This window comes from Pelodiscus sinensis, chromosome 6, assembly GCF_049634645.1.
Source record: "Pelodiscus sinensis isolate JC-2024 chromosome 6, ASM4963464v1, whole genome shotgun sequence".
Taxonomy (NCBI): Eukaryota; Metazoa; Chordata; order Testudines; family Trionychidae; genus Pelodiscus; species Pelodiscus sinensis.
This window is the reverse complement of record NC_134716.1, coordinates 61,069,937-61,093,832: the sequence shown is the minus strand read 5'-3', so window position 1 is coordinate 61,093,832 and position 23,896 is coordinate 61,069,937. Positions and strand designations below refer to the sequence as shown.

Sequence of the window (23,896 nt, the reverse complement as noted above, 5' to 3'; positions counted from 1 at the left end):
TACTGCGATTTGCAATGCGTGCGCCTCTCCAGGCTGCTGCTGCGGGGAGACGAACCTGTTTTCCCCCTGCTGCTGCAGCGTGGAGCTCGGGATGGATTTCCTGTGGTTCTCATGAGCCTGTTTGACAGAAAAGGAGGCGGCGGCGGCGGCGAGCTGGGGGAGGGAGAAGAAAGCTGCTTTTGTAGCTAGAAAATGGGGTGTTTTTAAAGGTTTATTGACATACAAAAGAGGAAAAAACAGTATCTAAGGGAACGGGCAAAGGGCAACAAAGAATGTAGCAGATTCATTGCGAGAAATGAGAGCCTGAGCCCACTGAAGTCGTCGCCCTCCTCCTACTCCCTCCTGCCGCAGCGGCAGCAGCCGCGGTTTCCAGAGAAAGGGCCGCAAAGCAGGGAAGGAGGTGCCTTAATGTTAATATAACAGCTACACAATGAAGGCATTCTGGAGGGAGGATGAGGCAGGTATTTCAGAGCATGACATTCTCTTGCACTTTTTAAATGTTAAAATTTTGCTTTGGGCGATATGCATGCCGCTATGAAACCGCAAAAGCCACCTCTTTAGGCATTAGAGATACCGGTGCCTTTGTTAGTGACAGGACGTGGTTGTGGTTTATTCTGCAGTTGACTGCAGCAGCCTTTTTGCTCCTCTGGTGAGAGAGCTGCAGAGTAATGAGAGGCTGTGTTGCACTGCTATGCCCAGAAAAGCATTTAAAGGCTAATGTTCAGCGACCAATTGCAAGACATGTAGCTGCAGAAATAGTTTTAAAAAAAGAAAAATAAAAAATGTATACTTGAACACTAATATATTGATTTATTAATTTATTTCATGTTACAGAGAGATGGTCAAATATGTGATTTAACCCGAATTCTCTTGGAAATCTTAATAAATTATGTATGAAGCAGTAGCCCTTTCTCTCTTTGTCAGACACTGCTTTTATTCTAATACTTAGGTCATCCACAAGCAAATCACTATTTTTAGTTTTGCAAAAATGTAAAATAGTTTCTAGAAGGTTAACAAGATGCTGAATAACTTGAATCAGTATTTAAAATGTACGGTGTTTAACCTAGTTAAATTTTAATTTCATCTGTCATCTTTGGACTTTAAATATAAGCCATAGACAGCATTTTTCATAAGGGATCAGCAAGACAAAATGTATGATATTTAATTTGGGTATTTATACATTGAAAGTCATTTTTAAAAATGTATTTTTGTGTGCTCTTCCAGTTCATATAGAAATATTTACAGTAAACTGTTATGCGTATGTGGATAGTGTGGTTTTAGAGTGCCTTAACTTTATATTTTGAACAGCATTTTCTTTCCCTCATCTCCATAAGCAGATATACTATTTGTTCTGCTGCTTTTAGATGAGTTTTCATAGTTGAAAATGCCCAATCATGTTCTTTCTCTTTAATATATTAATAGCTAATGACGTTTTCTGTCAAATCCAATAATCAGTAGACTTCTTACTATTTCATTAGAGTAATGGGAGTCTCATGAAGCACTTAATTTTCCTTTCCTTTAACTGTTTATAATATACATACTAAAAGTAGTTAGATGGAAGAGGAATTTTCAATATTATTAGTTAGACTCCTAAAAACCTCCTGAAGTGCTTGCTAATTTTACTTGTACTTTTTGTTAAATGTAAGGTTCTAACACCAATTCTGAATGACACACAGAATGAAAGCATAATAATAATGGGGTCTGGTAGAAAGTTTTTAACTTAATGAACCCCTATAAGAAGAACAAAAAGCATAAACTTTATTTTTTTTTACACACTGTAAATTAGCCTATTAGATAATGGGTATATTTGGCTAGATTAATATGTTAAAACATGAGCTGAGGTTTTATGAATCAGTACTGTAATTGAGATCAGAAGCTAAACACTGTACTAAAGATGTGTGGAGTACAAAATGGAATGTCAATTTTAGTTAATTTATCAAAAGATACTAGTAATCCTAATGAGTCAAAGGCACTTTCACTTTTTGTTCCCGGGAGAGAGAGAGAACAGTATGGAGATGTTTCATTCTTGAATTATTTTTTTTAAACCATACAAGAGAACTGTTTTGTACACCTGGATAAGTAGTTTCTATTTCTAACAGCAGGACAGTTTCTGGTAGCATCAAATTTATGCCCCAATTGCACAAATGATGACTCTTTGCACGGAGTGATGGGTCATATTTGTGAATCATATTTATAAAAGGATGCCTACATATTGTAGGACAAGTGTAAATTCAAGGCAAACCTTCATATTTATAGTAAAAAAAAAAAAAAGGATGATTAATAACTAATGGTGTAATTTCAATATATTGTAGTGCATTCCTGGAAATAAATAGATCTAACCTCTTTGGTCTGTGACTCCTAATTGTGGAGTTTGTTTCTGTTAAATGTTTCATCAACCCAAGTGTATTAATATTTTAATCAAGTTGATTTGATTTTTTCATTAATTTAGTGAAAACGAAACTTGTTCATCCTTAGGGATGTAGCTGTTAGTAGGTCATGCTGGTAGGAAACTGGGAGATTAATATTGTCTGATCGAAGAAACTTAAGCTCGAAAGCTTGTCTCTTTCACCCTTGGAAGTTGGTCCAATAAAAGATATTACCTGTACTACCTTGTCTCTCTAAAAAAGACTGACTTCCAGCAGATTGTGTTTAAGATTCATAGTATTGTGTGCAAGCAGATGTTAATGTACTTTCTTGAAGAATAATGGTTTCCTATTCTCTTTAGGTATTGGCTGAAGATGATACTGATGGATCACCACAGTGTGAAAAAAGATTAAGGGTGATACAGTACTAACCCTCAATAATATAAAACCATTTTTATTTTAAAATATTGTCCAATTTTGTACTGTTTGTGACTGAAATTGATGTTTTCAGTTACAAATGAGCCTTTATGGATATTCGTGTCTAGGACTTATAAAGAATTATTTTTTGAAAAGTTATGTAAGCAAGAGGATGCAATAAATAAATAAAATAGAAAGGCATACATGGAGAAGGCTAATGGGCCAGGAGTAATTTAGCCAAAATGATGATTAAGAATGAGTGTACATATTTGTGAATCACCCTTGGTCTAGTATAACTTATGATTCATATGATGTCCGAAGTACTTTGTGTTAAATGTAGTCTCATCTAAGGGCAGATTGTGTGTTTGTTTCTTATTTTCAAGGATTTATTTTGACTGCAGCAAGGCTAACAAACTATGGAACTTCTCAACTCAAAATTCTAAAGCAAGTGATATATTTTCCCCTTTAGCTAATAATTAAAGCTGAAGTTAACATGTCTGTATATAACTTGTTCAAATTCATGACTTTTTAATTTCCCCACTTTTTTGCTAGTAGTCTGACTATTTCAAGATCAATTGCTAATTATGTTGTAAGAATCAGCATTGTTCTTTCTTCTTCTAAGACCAGATCTTATAATAAGATCCTTCCTACCCACAATGAACAAGGGAATTCAGGGTTAAGACCAAATCTCCATCTGTACTGCCCTTGGTGGACTCCTGCTCAAGTATTTGAAGAGCACAGTGCACATAGTCTCATTTTTATGAGACCTTGCTGAGGAAAAAAGTTTTGACTAAGAGGAACTGCCCTGAAGACTGATTTTGCTGTTTTGCTGTAGGTAAGGTGTGGTCAGGAGTAGCTGCTTCAAAGACAGTTGCTGCTAGGGGATAGTGTGTGGAGTTCTAGCCTACAGTAGGATACTTTCCAAGATCTTACATGCTAACTTTTGGGATTGGCTTAAATAAAGGCCATCTTTAAATAATGATAGTTGGTAATTTTGATGTAGTAAGTACTCATATGTCAATGATCTGGAATTATGGTCAGAGTCACTGGTATGAGGCAGTCCATACCCTGCACTGGATCTTTTCTGGATGTAATTATAAATATAGGAAGCTACTCTTTATAAGGGTCAGACTACTTTATTCTGCAAGCAGAAATGACTTTTGTCTTTACAAGACAAGAAGAAACCATTGTCATGATGTGCTCCCTAAAACTCTTGGTTTTCGCTAAATTCCAAAATGTAATAATAGAAGACTGTATGCAGCCAAGAGACCAAAGAGCAGAAGTCTTAGCAAGCAGTTCTTCATTTGTGCTCTATTTAACTTCAGCACTGAAATGCTCTCCCAAACTCCACAGTTCACATGAATTGCATTAATTCTGTTCCTAACTATGATCTCCCCGCCCCCTTAAAAAACCCAGAAAGGAAGAATAGTCTGAGACAGAGGACACAATTCCATAAGCTTAGCCCTTTCTAAAGGCAGCAATGAGTATCCTGCAGAAATTTTGTGGACAGTAAGCTCATTCTATACAGTTTCCACTCAAACTTCAAATGTAGCAGCCCTTGCTGTTAGGAATTATCTCATTTTGTGGTTTACCAAGAATGGAGTTGGGGATGGGATTGAGACCAGAAACAGTGCTTTCTTTCCAATGATGTGGTTCATTTGCAGGTAGAAGTCAAAGAAGCTCATGGAAGTCAGGGCTACCTCTAAGTCTGACTATGTTCCTTCCTTCCTCTGTGTTCCTTTAAAAACAAAAAAACCCTCAGTAATGAGATTGTCAGCACTTCTTTTGACATTGGAAATCGTCCCCTCCCACATTCTTGTACAGCTTGAATCTGTCATCTGTAACTCTCTGTTCCGGCAACATCTGTGGTCCGGTAGGACCAGAGATGCTGCTAGACTAGAGAGCCCTGGCCCCAGAGTGGATGGGAGCAGAACATGTCTGGGGCCAGTGACCTGGGGGCAAATAGCTTTAGAAGCGCCTGCTGCTCACGCAGGAGCCAGTGAACCCCCCAGGAGCAGCTGCTGCTGTTGCACGCATGGGGGACCCTAGGGAGAAGCTCTCACCGCTTTGTGCGCAGGGGTCAAGGAATTCCTTGGAGCCCCAGCAGCTGCTGTCACTGCCATGCACACAGGGGCTGGGGAACTGCTGGGAGCAGCAGCAGCTGCTGCTGCAGCAACACAGCAGCTGGGGACTCCTGGGAGTAGCTGCAGCCGCCATCACCACGTACATGGGGCTGGGGAACTATCAGGGGCAGCTGCTGCTGCTACACCTGCGGGGGTGGGGAACCCCTGGGAGCCAGGAGGAGAGCATTGGGAGATCCTGGACACCTGATCTCCCCTGGTCTGGCAAATTCCCTTGTTCAGGACCAGGAAGGTTCAGCTTGTAATCCAAACAATACTTTCAAAAGCACTTCTTGATGTTAGAGACCTTATGAGTTTCTGCTCAGTGTCTGTTTTTTGTTTGTTAGGGTCTTTTTTTTTTTTTTTTTACACAAGCTAATTGAGTCTCCACTCCCACCTGTTGGTTGCCATTATCTTGAATTCCTCTCTGAGGCTTCAGATCAAGGTACAAGACAAACACAGCACTTGTTGCTTTGGTAATAACCACCTCCTTTCCACATACAATGCAAGTGTCTATTGGCTTTACAGAACTATTTTGCCATTTGACACCATTGATAGTCCAATATTCCTGTTCGTCTTCCAGTAGTCTTTGGGAATTAACAGATATATTCTGAAGTGGCTCAGATATGTCGTCTTGCATATTTTTCATGAGAAAAATTGTGAAATGCTAGTCATACATATCCTTTACATCAGATATAAACAGAGCACTGAACCCAGACAAGACCGAGGGAAGTACTTTGGAGAACTCTTCTCTCTCCTGAAGAAGTCATATTACTGTATGCATTCATGAACTTCATGCTTCATTATTGCAGTTTATTTTATCTAGGAAAGAAGCCACATGCCACTAAAGCTTCAACTACTATCAACACATCTTTTTTATCAGCCTGGGTTCCTAATAATACTTCACTTGACATATTACTTTCTGAACTGCCAACCCGGGCATTGATCCAAAGTCCACAGAAATTAAGTGTTGGATTTACCAAAGTCTAGTTCAAAGTATATGTCCTGATATTTAAAGCCTTCCATGGAATTAGCCTTGGCTTCTTGAGAGTATGTTTTCCCCCATAGCTATGACAGCTTTTTTTCCCACCAGAACAATTAAATTGTTGAACAATAGGGAGAAGACTTCTAAGTTCTTCTAAGGCAGAAAGGGATCTAGGGCTTATAGTGGACCACAAGCTGAATAGGAGTCAGCAGTGTAATGCTGTTGCAAAAAAAGCAAACATGATTCTGGGATGCATTAACAGGTGTGTTGTGAGCAAGACACGAGAAGTCATTCTTCCACTCTACTCTACACTGGTGAGGCCTCAGTTGGAGTATTGTGTCCAGTTCTGGGCACCGCATTTCAAGAAAGATGTGGAGAAATTGGAGAGGGTTCAGAGAAGAGCAACAAGAATGATTAAAGGTCTAGAGAACATGACCTATGAAGGAAGGCTGAAAGAATTGGGTTTGTTTAGTTTGGAAAAGAGAAGACTGAGGGGGGACATGATAGCAGTTTTCAGGTATCTAAAAGGGTGTCATAAGGAGGAGGGAGAAAACTTGTTCATCTTGGCCTCTGAGGATAGAACAAGAAGCAATGGGCTTAACCTGCAGCAAGGGAGGTTTAGGTTGGAGATTAGGAAAAAGTTCCTAACTGTCAGGGTAGTCAAACACTGGAATAAATTGCCCAGGGAGGTTGTAGAATCCCCATCTCTGGAGATATTTAAGAGTAGGTTAGATAAATGTCCATCAGGGATGGTCTAGACAGTATTTGGTCCTGCCATGGGGGCTGGGGACTGGACTCGATGACCTCTCGAGGTCCCTTCCAGTCCTAGTATTCTATGATTCTATGAAGTTGATAAATACCATTTTTATAAGGATTGGACCTAGAATATGGGATTTACCCCTGCAGGGAATAATGTGTGCCCACATTAAAATAAAGGGCCTGATTCAAGTGGGTGTTAAGTACATTCAGTATTTTCTTTCAGAAGGGACTGAACAGCTTACAGGATCAAACTATAAAGCACTTTTTTGGGGGGAGAAGACTTTGCTTTGGCAAATTCCACACACATAACCAGCCAAACAAAAAGACTAATAAAATATTTCTCATGGCCTGTATTTTCTTTATTTTTAAATATTTTGGAGGCACTCCCAATAGATATTGTGTTGATGAGGGCTAAGTATACTTAGAAAAGTGTGTTACATTTGCAATGTGAAGCTGCTTTGAGGGGAAAAATGGAGCAAGTGGCTGACTGAAAATTCTTTCAATCACCAACTTTAAATACCAAAATCAGCATTTTAGGTTAACATAAACTTTTTGGTGTCCTAACACTGACCCTGCATGTAGCAATTTCCATGCCCCTTCTTGTGTTTACCAGATGAAAAAAGTTTTCTTCTCAGATCAGACACACAGCCTACAATTTGTATTAAACTAATAAGTTCATTAAATGCTTACTCTTTAAAAAAAATTCTAATCTAATAGCCAGTTGTCTTCCCTTCTTATTGATGGTAAGATGGAAATTGTATTTGACAATATAATATTACTTCATAGATAGATTTTCAACCTTTGAAATGTAGTGTTCTAAAATATAGCTATGACCTAAAATGCAAGGGGAAAACCCATGATAATGGTTTGTTTTTAATAAGCTGATAGTTACATGTCCATTAGCATAGAGCTATTTGACCTCAATCTTACGAATATTTTACTGACCTCTTCTATTCAATTTCTCCATCCTCAAACTAATGGAATAGGGGAAAATCTTTAACAGAAATAAAATACTGGGAATGCATGCTATATGTTTTAGACCAGTAAAACTGCAATAATTGACATACTTTTCACCATTATTTCTTTTTCCCCCTTTTCCTTCCTCTACCCTTTGCTCTTTCACTTTTCCTCTTCTGTTACTGTTTCCTGCTCTCCTGTATGCTGGCTCTTTGCCCTGGTGACTTCATTCTTTTCCAGTTGCTGGCTTCCCTAGCCTCTACCCTTATTCTCTGCCTTCCTTCCTTCCCCTTTTAAGTTTTTTTTTCTTCTTTAGTCCGTGCCAATCACAATACAAGCATACCTCAGTCATTCTATCCTTGTATTTTTGTAGTCCCCCTCCTTTTTCAAATACTTATATTCTTCTTTCATTTTTACACTCCTCACGTGCTTTTTGCAAAGGCTGCTTCAAGATTCTACAATTTCATCATGGATTTCATCTCATCTAATCTATCTTCTACCCTTTCTATTCTATTGAATTACCTGCGCATAGGTCTCTGGTATAAGAACCCCATACTTCATTGTCATATTTTTTTAACTTTCTGTTGCTTTTGAAACTGCTCCTTCTTGCTGTCTTGTCCTTCCATCTTTCATGACTGACCTTTTAGTTCTCTTAGCTCTCCTAGTGTTTCTTCACTGCACATTCTATTTTCTGTGGGCAATCCCTCAGTAGTCTCAGATCTCCTCCTTTTTTCTCTCAACCCTTTCTATTGATAATCTCATTCACTTGCATGATTTCAACTAATGTCTTTGTGCAGATGTCTCTCAAATCTACTTCTCCACTGCTGCCTGGCTGTCTTACTCAAATCCTGCATCCCAGGCTATGTTTTTGACACTTACACTTGGGCGAGACAACAGGAACATGGATAAAATTAAACCCTTTTTTCCTAAGTCCTACCCACTGTCTCATTCTTCTGTTGCTCTTGACTATGTCACTATCCTCATTCATTTTAAGTTCACAATCTGGGTGTCAAGATTAATCTAATAGGTTTTTATATGTAGCCCTCTAAATAGGGAAGACTGGTTCCCTTGACCATATTCTTCATTCATCTGAAAAAGGGTTACAAATTTTAGCTCCCTTGTCAAGGTAGATCCCTCCACACTGTGCTGCTGTTCACTATGGCATGAAATTGCATGTGATAATGTAACTTTTATTTCACAATTCCTATGGCATATCAAGAGACTTTTTTGTGTAGAAATCAGCTTTTTTTTTAATTAGCTCCCCTTTCCCCCCTGAAAAGTAAAGCAGTTCTGTCACCTGACAGCTTACCAAATCCCACGTCCTCTGCTGGGCATAGAGTAATAGTCCCATTTTATGAGACACCTTAGGCAAGCCACAGTGTAACTGTATATAAGTTGCTGAGGCTTACGTCCACAATAGTGGAGGCCTGGGTTCTGTCAAAGGTTACCTTGACAACACTTGAGGTCATCTGTTTTTTCATCTGTGAAATTAAGGAATCTTTGCTCATATAGAAAGGGGTTGAAATTAGAATTAAATGGGTAGACTTGTGACTTCTAACCCACAGATTCCTTCTAACTCACAGGGTTATAGGATGTTTTGATGGAGGAAAAAGAAAGGGAAGGTGGTTTGGACTACTTTCCTTCTGGCACTATAGCTCATGTTTATAGCAAATAGAAATCAAAGGGCTTAAGAGAATGAGTTGTGCATTTTGAATTAAAACTAAAAGAACCTCTAAAAAGTTGTGCTTATGCAAATACTGACTTTCTGTACTTTACAATCTGGTCAGATTTTCTGGGGGACAGCAAAAGGCACTGCTGTGAACTTCAGGAATTTCTGTCAAATTTCTGTTTTCTACTGCAAATCTTGAGGTTTTAGAACTGTACAAATCGTAATTTAGAAGAACTGTATTTTACCAATATTGTTCTCTGAAATAGCTGACCTATTTTAGTTCTAACTTTCTCAAAATTTGATCCAAATAAGAAAATTTTAAATTGAACAATTAATTCATCCAGGTTATAAGAAATTGAAAACAAAGGATTATGGAAGATACTGCTACCTTTAACTATAAGTATTATTACTATTCCATCTATTATGATGTCAGATGAAATTTCCATACTTTAAAAATAAATTTAGATTTTTAATTTGACATTCTGTAATGTTTTGTCAGACTCTTGAGGCAACAAGATCAAGACTTATGTATTCTTAACATGTTATATTAAAAAAAGTGAAGCCTTTGGTAATAGAAGTAGTTGTTTTGGCTGATAAATCACTTAAGAACTGTAATGAAATATTTTTATGAAGCCAGAATTCAGAACATCAGGTATATCCCAAACGTCATGACTGCCCTACTTAAACAACACCTATTCAAATTATATTGAATGTTTTAGTGGATTTCCAACAAAACTAGACTATTGCAGGCTCATAAGATTTCATAGAAGTCAATTATTTGTGTCTATTAGTGTTTCCATCTAAAAAGCCCTGTAAATTCAAGGTTGTATTTTTCTTTGGCAATTCTTTTACTATATTTACACTGACAGTTGTACAAGCCCTTATTGTGATCTAATGCTGAATACATATAAAGCAGTGATGCTGAAGAATCTTCAGTTTAGTGCTGGACAAAAAGATTGATTTTGAAGACCTTTGTTTAGCTGTCTGAATTATGCAAAGTGGTCATTTTGCATAGAAGCAGATTGTCAGAAAGAACACTAGTGGTTTTATCTTCCTAGGAGAATACAGCAGTAAAATGGGGGACTGCTGTTTCCTAAATATTAAGGAAATGAGACATTTTGATGGAAAGAGAGATGTGATGCTAATCACTGTTTAGTTTGTGTATGAAAAATTGTATACAGTCTCCCTGTACTGTTTTTTGTTAATTGTACAGAGATACAACATTGGGAAATAGTGTGGTCGCAAAATGACCAAAAGGCAAGCTGGGAGTAAAATAAAAAAGTAGCTCACAGGAGAAGAGTTGGAAGGAAAATCTGCTGATTAAAGTAGAGAGAATGAAGGCATGAATAATATTGAGCAGATGGAAAATAATATGTTCTTAGTGCATCATCCCTAGATCACAAAAGTGTTCCACAAAGGATGAGCATCAACAGACTGAGAATCCAAGATGTGAAATGGTTTGACTGAGCTCACACATCAGGTCATCGTCAGAGCCATGAATAATATGTAGGTTTCCTGACTCCCAATCCAGGGCCTTATCTATTACATCTTGAATAGATTGTTCTGGCAGAAATTGATGTGATGGAAGAAGATAAATTTATGATAGAGTAGAATGCCCATTTCCAGAGCATGTGGTAAATAACACATGGTTGAAATGGTACTAGAGAAAATGTTACTGAAAATTTGATTAAAAGATCAGACTTACTAAGATAGAGAAAGCAGGAATAGGAGTTCATTGTTGAAAAAATTTATGGGGATAGGGCAGAGTGTGGTATTTCATTTTGGGTTGTATATTGTCTTGATTACTGTAATACCTAGAAGTCTTCCAGCAGTGCATTAAGTGACACGACAAACATCTGTCACATGGGGTTCATTCTTTCACAGTTTCTGCCATGGGAAGGGGATTAATGTAGTATGTAATTTTTTTTAATAGACACACACTAGTAGGTCTGTGATAGTCCTTAGTTCCTGTGAGAGTTTGTTCCAACATCTGGATCAGTCCTCAGGAAGGCTCTGGTATTTGGCTATGAGTTTTTACTCTTGTAGCATTTAGTTGTGTTTTGTCTGAGGAGCAGTTTGGGCAACTACAGTTTCATCTGAGCTTTAGATTTTGTTTTTTAGATATCCTGGCCTCTGGCCACTGAGCATCTTGATGATGAGGATCAAGATCTTGAACTTGACTGTGTTCTCTGGGAAGCCAGTGTAGAAAATGCATAGGACAAGGTTTCTAGCCTCACCGTAGCTGGTATTGTTGAAGAGCTTTTCTGTACAGGCAGTCCCCGGGTTACGTACAAGATAGGGACTGTAGGTTTGTTCTTAAGTTGAATCTGTATGTAAGTCGGAACTGGCATCCAGATTCAGCCGCTGCTGAAACTGACCAGCGGCTGACTACAGGAAGCTTGAGGCTGAGTTGCTCTACCCCGGGCTTCCTGGAATCAGCGGCTGATCAGTTTCAACAGGCTGAATCTGGATCCCAGTTCTTACATACAGATTAAACTTAAGAACCCCAGGAGTCCCCAAGTCAGCTGCTGCTGAAACTGATCAGCAGCTGATTCCAGGAAGCCCGGGGCAGAGCAACTGTCCTGCTGCCAGCGTGCTCCGCGGCTTTGCTCCCCGTCTCCCTGGTCTTCTGGAAACCTCTGAGGATGCCGGCAGCGGGACAGCCGCGGCAGGTCTGGGCTGTCCGCTGCCCGCGTGCTCCTCGGCTTTGCTCCCTGTCTCCCTGGTCTACTGGAAACCTCTGAGGACGCCGGCAGCGGGACAGCCGCGGCGCGTCTGGGCTGTCCGCTGCCTGCGTGCTCCGCGGCTTTGCTCCACGTCTTTCCAGCAGACCAGGGAGACGGGGAGCAAAGCCGGGGAGCACGCCGGCAGCGGGACAGCCGCGGCGCGTCTGGAAACCAGCAGACCAGGGAGACAGGCAGCAAACCCCATTCGTAACTGCGGATCCGACATAAGTCGGATCCGCGTAACTCAGGGACTGCCTGTACTAGTTGTAATTTCCTAAGAATTGATGGCTGCATGCCCAGGAATTGCTGTAGTTAGAATGGAGGTGACAAAGTTGTGTATTACTGAGGCCATGTCATCATCCGCCAGATTGGAATGCTTTCCCTCCCAACCGGAGATGGTAGAAAGCATTACTCATGGGTGCTACTATATGAGAGCTTAGTGTCAGAGAGCAAACCAGGAGTACTATTAAACTGCAGATGGATCAGAAGGTGGTAATATTTTTCGGTTTCAGCTCCTTAATATTAGAGGGCTGAGACTAGTGCATCGAAAGACTCTGTGGATTATGGATTTGTATTGTAATGGATTAAGATTTAAAGAGTCTGCAAAAATAACTTCTCTTATTTTTGGTTGACCCAGGCTTTCCTAATAAATATACTTAGCTAAAATTGCTTAATTTCAAGTTTAATTTTTTTTACTGACCTCTGAATCAATAAGAATTTTTTCCAGTTTATACTAAATTGAGAAATCTGTCCAGTATCTCACAGCTGTTCCACTAATGTTGCTTCACTTCCTAAATTAAAGCTCATGAAAATTTGAAACACTCCAGTAACTCCTGATAGTTCTGTTCTGCACATAGCAATTTAACATTATTAGCATGCTTGTCATTTTTAAATGCCTAAATTTGGAAATAATTGAGATCTGGGAGATATGTTACAACTTAAGTGTTAGAATGTTACAAATTTTGTTTAAAAGAGTTCTATAATAACATGTATGCTGTGATTTTGTGGTTTTCCCCCCCTCCAATTTAAACGAAGTCGTAATTAAACATTGTAAACATGCAGAATTGTCGTCTCTTTAACAAGATATAAAACTGAATACACGGGTTATGGGGATTATGAATTGGCCTCAGATTAGAATATATATTTTTGGTGGCATAAGGGTTTGGTGCAGTGTTCCCTGTAAGCAGTGCACTTGTGCGGCCACTCAGAAGTGACCCAGATGCTGATTAACAAAGTGCCCACAACTAGTTTTTTTTGTTTCTGCTGATGGTGCACATTCTTGTATGCCATAGTGCAAGAGAATAGATTGGTTTGTTGTATTAAAATTTGAAATATGGACACTCATTTTTTATAACATTTTAAAGTGTGTGTGTTTTTAGGAATGATTGAGAGACTAAAGTAGAGGACTCTGTATGAAAATGCCATTTTACACAAAAAGCTGGGTTGGCTGGGAACACATTAACACTGAATTTTAAAACACACTAGAATTTTTTAAATTATTTCTTATTTTTACTAAAATCCAAAACTAGGGATGTGAATGAGCAGTTGAATAGCTGACTACCCGATAAGCAGGAGCTCCTACTTGTCAGGTAAGCACTATTGACTACTCAGTCACTCTTCTCCTCCTCCCCCTCCCCATCCCGGCCACTTCTCTGCACTCTTAAAGGGACAGAGGAGCTGGTGCACAAAGACGCTGGCTCAATCTCTGGTCCCCTGCCGGGTCTCAGGACAACCCCCCTGCTGCCATTCTGTATTCTGAAAGGGACAGATCAGCGACAGCCACTCCCATGGGTGTCTCAGCACAACTCTCACACTGCATTTTTAAAGTGACAGAGCAACAACAGCTTAAGCAGCTGTCACTGCTCTGTCCCTTTAAAAAATGCAGAGCGGCAGCAGGGGGCGGGCTTGTGCTGAGAGAGACCCATGGGACTGGCTGCCGCTGATCTGTCCCTTTCAGAATGCAGAGTGGCAGCAGGGGGGTTGTCCTGAGACCTGGCAGGGGACCAGAGATTGAACCAGCATCTTTGCGCGCAAGCTCCTCTGTCCCTTTAAGAGTGCAGAGTGGAGGTGGAAGACTATTGTGCTGAGACCTATAAGTGATCGCTGTAACTGCCTTTCCCTAACAATATCCATCAACTATTCAACTAGCAAATTAATATTCCAATATCAATATTCCATCGAATATCGATATTCCTTTGACTAGCAAATTAATTGCTACTTAACATCCCTAACCAAAACAATGAGTCTTTCACTTGCATCATTTTAATCATTGTAAACTACTCAGATTGATTACTCATTAAGTAATTTAACCTGCCAGCAGTGGATTCTCACATCCTTTACCTAAATGTCACCTCACAAAGGTCATATCCACTCATTTTTTTCTGCGGCCAATTTAAAATGCCTTAGAAACCATAGCATGATATTAAACAGAGGAAATCCCTTTCCATTGTGCCACACTTTTCCTACCCTTTCTTCCCTCCTCCCTCTCCTTTGTTAGGGCTGACACTCTCTCAAGAACACCAAGTAATGAAAACACAGCTTTTTTATTGTGTATTTAACAGTTGGGCTAATTTAAACTCTGGTATTTAAGAATACAGTAAAAATGTACATAGTCTAGTTGCTTTTATGCTGTAAAAGCATACATTTGCTGTTCACATAGGATTAATATGTAGTTTATGCATCCTAGTTAACACTTTTGATTTTAAATCTAAGATTTACTTATAGGGCCCTACCAAATTCACAGTCCATTTTGGTCAATGTCACAGTCATGGGATTTTTAAAAATCGTAAATTTTGTGATTTTGGCTATTTAAGTTTAAAATTTCACAGTCATGTAATTACAGGGAACCTGACCCAAAAAGGAGTTGGGAGGCGGCTTGCAAGCTTATTGGGAGAGGGTTTGCAGTGCTGCTGCCCTTACTTCTGCAGTGCTGATGGCAGCAGTGCTGCCTTCAGAGCAGAGGGAGCTGGAGAGCAGCAACTGCTGACCAGAAGCCCAACTCTGAAGGGAGAGCTGCTGCTGGTGGGGTGCTACCTACACAACTGAGTGCCTGGCTAACAGCTGCCACTCTCTGGCTACTGCACTATAAAGGCAGCTCACAAGTAAAGGTGACAATATTGCAACTCCCCCCTAAAATAAACTTGACATTTTTTAGAAATACTCTTCTCCCTCATAAAATTGATAGAAATTGTATAGTGTGTAGGGCAATGTTTCTTAAACCGAGAAACACCAAACAATTTTTTTATGGGGGGGGGGGAGAAGGGCTGGGGGAAGTTATTGAACCCAAAAAAAGGTCGCCTGCCCCTTTAAGGGTGGCCATTTTTAATTATATTCTCCATAGTACACCTTTAACTGTGTGCCACGCAACACAGTTTAAGAAACACTGGTACAGGGTAAAAGCACACCCAAGATCAGATTTCATGGGAGGGGAAAGCAGATTTCATGGTCCATGTTGTGTTTTTCATGGCCATGAATTTGGTAGGGCCCTGTTTATTTAATATTCATGCTCATTGTACAGTGTTTTGAATTATAAGAATTAAAGCCAAAACAGATGTTTTTGCCTGAAATGCTGTAACCTTACATTGTTTGTTTGCATTTCTATGTGAAGATTCATTATTTATGTTGCTTTTTAACAAAATGGTTTCTGTAACTGAAAGAAAAGTTAATTTGTAATGAAAATGTGTTCCTCGGTTCAGGTAGCTTAGAGAAACAGATGAATATTGACATAGTCAATATAGAGAGAGGCAACATTCAGTTAAATTGATTTTGCTTTTTTGAAGTACTTCAGGGAGCAGAAAACGACATAACTTCTTCCTTCATACAGCTTTTGGATTCTTTCTTATAAAATTAGGGCTGTGAACCAAACTTCTGTTTCTGTTTCTATTTAGAGAGTCCAGCTGCAAGACTACTACTTAACAGTAAGAACAGCTAGCTCCTTGGGTGAAAGTGATCATGAAATCATAGTGTTCACAATCCTAAGGAAGGGTAGAAGGGAGAACAGCAAAATAGAGAAAATGGATTTCAGAAAAGCGGATTTTGGTAAGCTCAGAGAGCTGATAGGTAAGGTCACATGGAAATCAAGACTGAGGGGAAAAACAGCTGAGGAGAGTTGGCAGTTTTTCAAAGGGACATTATAGAGGGCCCATAAGCAAGCTATTCCGCTGTGTCGGAAAGATAGAAGATATGGCAAAAGACCGCCTTGGCTTGACCACGAGATCTTTCATGATCCAAAAATAAAAAAAGGAGTCATATAAAAAATGGAAAGTAGGAGAGATTACAAAGGATGAATATAGGCAAACAACACAGGAATGCAGGGGCAAGAGGAGAAAGGCAAAGGCACAAAATGAGCTCAAACTAGCTACGGGAATAAAGGGAAACAGGAAGGCTTTTTATAAATACATTAGAAGCAAGAGGAAGAAGTTAAAGGACAGGGTAGGCCCACTGGTCAGTGAGGAGGGAGAAACAGTAACAGGAAACTTGGAAATGGCAGAGCTGCTTAATGACTTCTTTGTTTTGGTCTTCACCGAGAAGTCTGAGGGAAAGCCTACCATAGTGAATGCTAGTGGGAAGGGGGTAGGTTTAGAAGATTTAAAAAAAAATAACAAGTTAAAAATCAGCTAGACAAGTGAGATGCCTGTAAGTCACCAGGGCCTGATTAAATGCATCCTAGAATGCTCAAGGAGCTGATAGAGGAGGTATTGGAGCCTCTAGCTATCATCTTTGGAAAATCATGGGAGACAGGAGAGATTCCAGAAGACTGGAAAAAGGCAAATATAGTGCCCATTTATAAAAAGGAAAATAAGAACAACCCAGGAAACTATAGACCAGTTAGTTTAACTTCTGTGCCAGGGAAGATAATGGAGCAAATAATTAAGGAAATCATCTGTAAACACTTGGAAGGTGGCAAGGTGACAGGGAACAGCCAGCATGGATTTGTAAAGAACAAATCCTGTCAAACCAATCTGATAGCTTTCTTTGATAAGATAACGAGTCTTGTGGCTAAGGGAGAAGGGGTGGATGTGGTATATCTAGACTTTAGCAAGGCGTTTGATCCCGTCTTGCAAATACAACTTAGATGGGGCTACTATAAGGTAGGTGCATAACTGGCTGGATAACTGTACTCAGAGAGTAGTTATCAATGGTTCACAATCCTGCTGGAAAGGTATAACAAGTGGGGTTCCGCAGGGGTTTGTTTTGGGACTGGCTCTGTTCAATATCTTCATCAACGATTTAGATATTGGCATAGAAAGTACGCTTTTGAAGTTTGCAGATGATACCAAGCTGGGAGGGGTTGTGACTAATCTGAAGGATAGGGTTATAATTCAAAATAATCTAGACAAATTAGAGAAATGATCTGAGGTAAACAGGATGAAGTTTAATAAAGACAAATGCAAAGTGCTCCACTTAGGAGGGAACAATCAGTTTCACACCTACAGAATGGGAAGTGACTGTCTAGGAAGGAGTATGGCAGAAAGGGATCTAGGGGTTATAGTGGACCATAGGCTGAATACGAGTCAGCAGCGTGATGCTGTTGCAAAAAAAGCAAACATGATTCTGGGATGCATTAACAGGTGTGTTGTGAGCAAGACACGAGAAGTCATTCTTCCGCTCTACTCTGCGCTAGTTAGGCCTCAGTTGGAGTATTGTGTCTAGTTCTGGGCACCGCATTTCAAGCAAGATGTGGAGAAATTGGAGAGGGTCCAGAGAAGAGCAACAAGAATGATTAAAGGTCTAGAGAACATGATCTATGAAGGAAGGCTAAAAGAATTGGGTTTGTTTAGTTTGGAAAAGAGAAGATTGAGGGGGGACATGATAGCAGTTTTCAGGTATCTAAAAGGGTGTCATAAGGAGGAGGGAGAAAACTTGTTCATCTTGGCTTCTGAGGATAGAACAAGAAGCAATAGGCTTAAACTGCAGCAAGGGAGGTTTAGGTTAGACATTAGGAAAAAGTTCCTAACTGTCAGGGTAGTCAGACACTAGAATAAATTGCCCAGGGAGGTTGTGGAATCTCCATCTCTGGAGATATTTAAGAGTAGGTTAGATAAATGTCTATCAGGGATGGTCTAGACAGTATTTGGTCCTGCCATGGGGGCTGGGGACTGGACTCGATGACCTCTCGAGGTCCCTTCCAGTCCTAGTATTCTATGAATTTATACTTGGTAATAGAGCTTTATAACTTGTCTAAAGTCTGGTCTTGGTACCTTACAGGGGTTGTGGAGGCATTCTTCAAAATATGAACCAGTGTATTACCTGCCTGAATTTGCAGCCAGCCTCAAGTCGTGGTTTACCTCTGTGACTGAGAAATTTGGCATTTTTTCCAAGGTGCTACAGAATTCAGAATTTTTTCCAAGGTGCTACAGAATTCACCGGGGAATGTGGTGTTACTTAGACCCTGAATTGTTGGCCTACCGTTCTAGAACCAGGCTGTAACCACCTGTTGGTCTCCAGCTTTCCTCACAAAAGGAATTAATTGGATTTCTACTTGCTCCTTATATTATGCACTGGAGGTAGGTGCTAGGCAGCTGGAGTTTTGATGTACAGGCCATCTTGCAATCAGGGAATAGAGTATTGGTAACCAGAACCATAGGACAGAGAACAATGCAATAGCTGAAGCCTGAAACAATGAAAGAAAATATGTATAAGGTGACTTCATGTCTATCATAATTATTTGTTCTGTTTTTTACTTTAATTAAAAATAATATAAAATAAATTTCTAAATGAAGTCATTTTAAAATGGAAAAATTGGAATGTTTGTTCCAAAAGATCAAAACAATCTTGAGACTTATCAAATGCTTTCCCACCTAAATGAAAACTCTACTTCCACAACACACTTAGCTTTCAGTGAATCTTCAGTGTTTTGAGAATCCACTTGAATATTTTTATTGGCTTTCTGGTTAACAGTAGTAATTTGAGGCAGTTAAACTTGGACAGCACAAGTCATTTTTTAAGTTCAGCTCTGAGGATTGCTGGCTTAGTTAAGTAAATCTGAGAGAAAAGTAGAAGGACAAGTTTTAAATTAACCAGTGGCCCATGGAAAAGTCAGTTGGAGACCACACAAATGAGAAGCAAAAAAACTCCCCCCAATCCTCCCAACCCTCACTGATGTCCCCAACTGAGACAGCTAACTCCTCTGGTGCTCCAGCCTCATGGGGCGAGGGGAAAGGACAGGAGGACTGAGGTTCAGCACTTCCCATAGTCCAAATTTACTTTTCTTGGGTTCTAGAGTTAGTGGATTTTGTGTACCACCTTACGCTCTGGGGTGGGGACAAAAATGAGGAGTTGAGTGTGTAGGACAGGGCTGCCAGTGAGTGGGATAGGGTGCGGGTGCAGGATCTGGGTGGAAGGTTGCGTGCAAGAGGGGGTGAGGGTGCGAGGTCTCTGTGGGAGGTAGGGTGCAGGAACAGGCAGGGAGTAGGGTGTCTGACCATGGGGTGGGTGCAGGAGTAAGCTGAGAATATGGGGCTTTGGGGGGGTGGGGTTGTGGTGCAGGGTCTGGGCATGAGAGGGGGTTCTTACCTGGCTTTGCACTCCCAAGCATGAGCTCCTGCTGTTCCCATTGTTCGGCCAATGGGAATGGCAGGCAAAGTCTCCAGACAGCAGAAGCAAAATACAGGACTATGTAGCACTTTAAAGACTAACAAGATGGTTTATTAGATGATGAGCTTTCGTGGGGCAGATCCACTTCCTCAGATCAAATAGTGGAAGAAAATAATCACAACCATATATACCAAAGGATACAACTTAAAAAAATTTCATTTGTCGTTTTCATATGTGTTCATTTTTTTTAATTGTATCCTTTGGTATATGTGGTTGAGATTATTTTCTTCCACTACTTGATCTGAGGAAGTGGGTCTGGCCCAAGAAAGCTCATCATCTAATAAACCATCTTGTTAGTCTTTAAAGTGCTACATAGTCCTGTATTTTGCTTCAGCTACACCAGACTAACACGGCTACATTTCTATTACTATTCCAGACAGCAGGGCACTGTACTGCCATTCCCCCAGCTGTGTGGGGAGGGGGGAAGCAGCAGCATGTGGAGCTGCTATCTCTCTCTCTTTCTGGGAGCCAATCTGGTGGGGAAGGTTGGGGCTTTTTTTCACAGCCTGCACCCTCCAAGTGGGAAGCCGGATCTGATGCTCCAGCCCTGTGGTTGTGTGGCAACTGCATGGCTGAAACTGCAGCGCAGGCTCCCTGCTGTGCGGGAGGATGGAGGTGGGCTGAGCACAAGCGGTGGACTACTAGTGGTCCATGGACTACACTTTGAGAACCACTGACCTAGAGTGTTTTTCTTTCCACTTAGGCTATTTTTTTATCCTCACAAAACTAAGGCTTTGTTCTATACTGGCAATTGAGCTGCAAAGCTTTTCTCATTCACAGGTGCTTAAAAAATCAATCCTCTCCGCCCCCCAACAACAAAAGCTTTGCAATGTCAAGGGCTATTGTAAACAGTGCTTTGTCCATAGGAGTGCTCTCCTGCCAACAAAGCAAACATCACTCATGGGAGGTGGAAGTTTTTTGTTGGCAAAAGTGCTGACAAACAGCATTTACACTGACTTTAGCAACACAGCACTGAGGCTAAAAGCTGCATTGCATAGCAGACAAAGCTTTTTAGATGAAACAGAATTTTCCCCTACTTCGTGTCTCTTCCATGTTTGTGTTTAACTTCTTGTACAGCAGCCATGGCGATGGATATTGCATCATGTATCTAAATAAATGTTTCCTAGCTGAAATCTAATCAATTATATATATATATAAAGTTTAGCAAAAATAAAGCTTCCAACAACTTTTAAGTCTTTCTTCCTTGAATTTGTCATAGTGACTGTAATGGAAAACATGAGAACTGAGGAAGAAGAGAGGTAGCATTGCCTCAAAATTCACACTGATTTTTTTTGAAACACTTGGATGAAAAATATTGTGTTATATTTTTTAGGTTCAGGGGTAGCCCAGGATGGCTGCAGCTTCATATGATCAGTTGTTAAAGCAAGTTGAGGCGCTAAAGATGGAGAACTCAAACCTTCGACAAGAACTAGAGGACAACTCAAATCATCTTACAAAACTGGAAACAGAGGCATCTAATATGAAGGTATCAAAAGAGTGTGTGTTCCAATATACATGGAGGCTTCGATGTAACCTTTTGTGTTGGAATATTTCTGTATGAGCACTTCAGGGTTTATTAGATGCTTAGGAGTCTTATGTGCTTTTAGATTCCAACAAAAATCATCATTCAATGTCTGTAAATAAGTGTATTTATCAAGTCGAATTACTTTCCAGAAAGCTTTCATTAAGAAAATAAAAGAAATTTACAAACTGTTTTTAGAGCCATCTTCCTGTTTTTGCTATTTTCTCATGTTCTGGTGTGTGTTAATGATTATTGCCTTTTTTCCTGACTGTATTTCCTAGCAGGAAGTCTAGTCTGATGACATAGTTTGATAAATATAGTTAAGGTTAAGACCAGATTTCTGTTTATAGTGCTATTGTTCAAAGTGTCTAAAATCTGTAGGGGTAATTGGATTGTCCTGAAATTGTGTGCCTCAGAAGAGCACATAGTTTGGGTCAGTGAACTAAATTTGTGGCCATTTGAACAAAAGGTTCCTGAGATTCAGCTGCTAGGAAAAAAACAGCTTTACTTAAAGTTCACTTACTCTGGTAACCAATTTTTGTACACAGAAAGATATGAAGATGTAAGGGCTGAAATTGTACCAGATTCTCACAGTGATGGAGGATTACTCTTAGGGATGTAAAATTCCCTTTAATTAGTTAACTGATTAAACTAGGGCAGGCAGGGACTGCTTTGGCTGGTCTGGAGTGCCCCCTCCACCTCATCCATAGCAGGCCCAGAGAGCTAGAGCAGCCTCCTGCCCGCAGCAGGCATGGGGACTGCTCTACCCCCTGCTGGTAAACCATAATCGGTGAACCATTCACATCTCTCATTACTATAATAAATGCATAACATCTATTAACCTGTTTGGGTTAATCAAATTAAATTATTAGCAAAACAGTTTGCTTCTCCAGCTAAGCATTCTGGCAAGCAAAGCTTGAGGACCTAATGGATTATATTACACATATTCAGAGAGCTGGAAAGCTCAGTGTTGTAAGGCCCCTAAGAATCACAGGGCCTATGTGTGTCTCAGGAAATGTTCTATCCAATGCATCTGCATTCCCCATAATCATTGTCATTTGAAATCCAACCCAGAGCAGAAATTTGAAATAATAATAATAATAATAATAATGGCATGTTGCTCCAATCTGCCTCTTTCAAAGGAGCATTTTTATTTTGGGGAAATGTAATGTGAGTACAAGTGACTATTCAGAAAGCACTGAAACTATTTTTGAAAAGAAAATATGTATACCGTTAGGGAAGAGTAGGTGGAAATAGAGAGGGGGCATTAGAGTGTAGTGAGGGGGGTTAATGAGGAGGGGTATAAATAAGGACAGGCGTATACATGGAGATAGATGGGAAGCGAAGGTTGGGAGGAGACAGGTGAATAGGGAGTGGGAAGAAGGGGACACTAGGAAGTCTCCAGCCTCTCTCAGGCACTACAATGCTGAATAATATTGGCTTGCCTACGATCTCAGTTGATCACAGCTAAGATGGCATCTTCGTTTGTTAGGTAATATTTTGTTTAATTATATAGCTATGCAAAATTTGGTACTTATTTTTTTCAGTAATATTTTTAAAAAGGTACTTTTTATTGAATGCTGCCCTTCCAGTGCTTAGCTTGTAAACTACAGCATCATTAGAGCAAGGCTATTTTTTCCTGTTCTGTTCTAAATAACTGCCATCAAATATGATAGCTCTTCAAAGAATTGCATTTTTGCCAATACAGATATTATTGATCCTTGCATTGCCCTTTTACAGTATATTATAAAAATATTTCTGTTGCCTCAGTTTGGGATGAAGGTACAGTCTTCTATACCAGCTGCTTGACCCTACATTTCATTTCATGTTTTTAATTAATATGCATCAGGAAAACTATATTAAAATATCAAGGACAATATCACAAGATTTTCAGAGGGGTAGCTGTGTAAGTCTGTAACTGGAAACACTTAAAACACATCAAACAGTCTTGCAGCGCCTTAGAGACTAACAAAAAATATAGATGATATCATGAGCTTTTGTGGACACAACCCACTTCCTCAGATGTACCATCGCCTGCTTCTTTTACTATGGTCAGGAATGAGGACTAGGAAGTAGCTGGTATCTACTTTCCTTAAGAGTCTGGAATGAAATAGGGGGAAAAGAACATGTAGAGGTGAGAAAATGTTTCAGATTTACCACGTTTCTCACTAGTGTTACCTTGGACCTCATCTTGTGTTCTGTCTTCTCCATCTTTATTTTTCATCTTGGCTCCAGCTTATATGTGACTTGAAAGTTTCGAAGCCTTGCTTTGATTTATCTTAAAGGCTTATTGGTAGTATTTGGTTGCTCTTATGCAGTAAACCTGGGAGCAGGAATGGCTTTGGGATTCACAAACTTGGAGTAAGCATGGGCTACATGCACCATAGATATACAGTAAAACCTGTGTTATCTGGCACGCTCAGGGATTAGGGCATTCCGGTTATCTAAATATTCCGGTTATCTGAGAGTCCCATCAACCTAGGAAAAACCAACGGACAATAATAGTAAAACTCAAGTTTTTAATATTGGTAGTTTTGTAGTGTGAGGCAGTTGGTCTCACATTTCTATTTTGAGTTAAAGATGATTAGTACTAATTAAATAAAAAATTGTTAAGCCAATCATGATAAACCAAGCCAGGCCTGTGTGCCTGAAGATGTGACAGTATTGTGGCTTGGGGGAAATTCCGGTTAACAAAGCTTTCTGGTTAAAAGAGTGCCGGATAACAAAGGTTTCACTGTACGTACATTTTTTTCTTACTTTTTTCTTTCAGTAGTAACTATAG

General features: G+C 39.8%; 1 protein-coding gene across 11 annotated transcripts in view; it reads left to right on the top strand.

Annotated features, from left to right (window-relative positions):
• Positions 1-23,896, top strand: part of APC (APC regulator of Wnt signaling pathway) — a 182,925-nt gene that overhangs the window by 32,984 nt on the left and 126,045 nt on the right. For 9 of the 11 annotated variants that reach the window (XM_075932014.1, XM_075932016.1, XM_075932017.1 and 6 more), the window contains one exon: positions 20,926-21,078. The exons of 1 other annotated variant lie outside the window; for it this stretch is intronic. In XM_075932014.1, the coding sequence (XP_075788129.1) occupies positions 20,944-21,078 (135 nt within the window). In that variant the 5' untranslated portion in view covers positions 20,926-20,943. Of the gene's footprint in view, positions 1-18,349; positions 18,503-20,925; positions 21,079-23,896 lie in introns of those variants that run through there. One more of the 11 variants, XM_075932013.1, reaches the window with a different exon arrangement.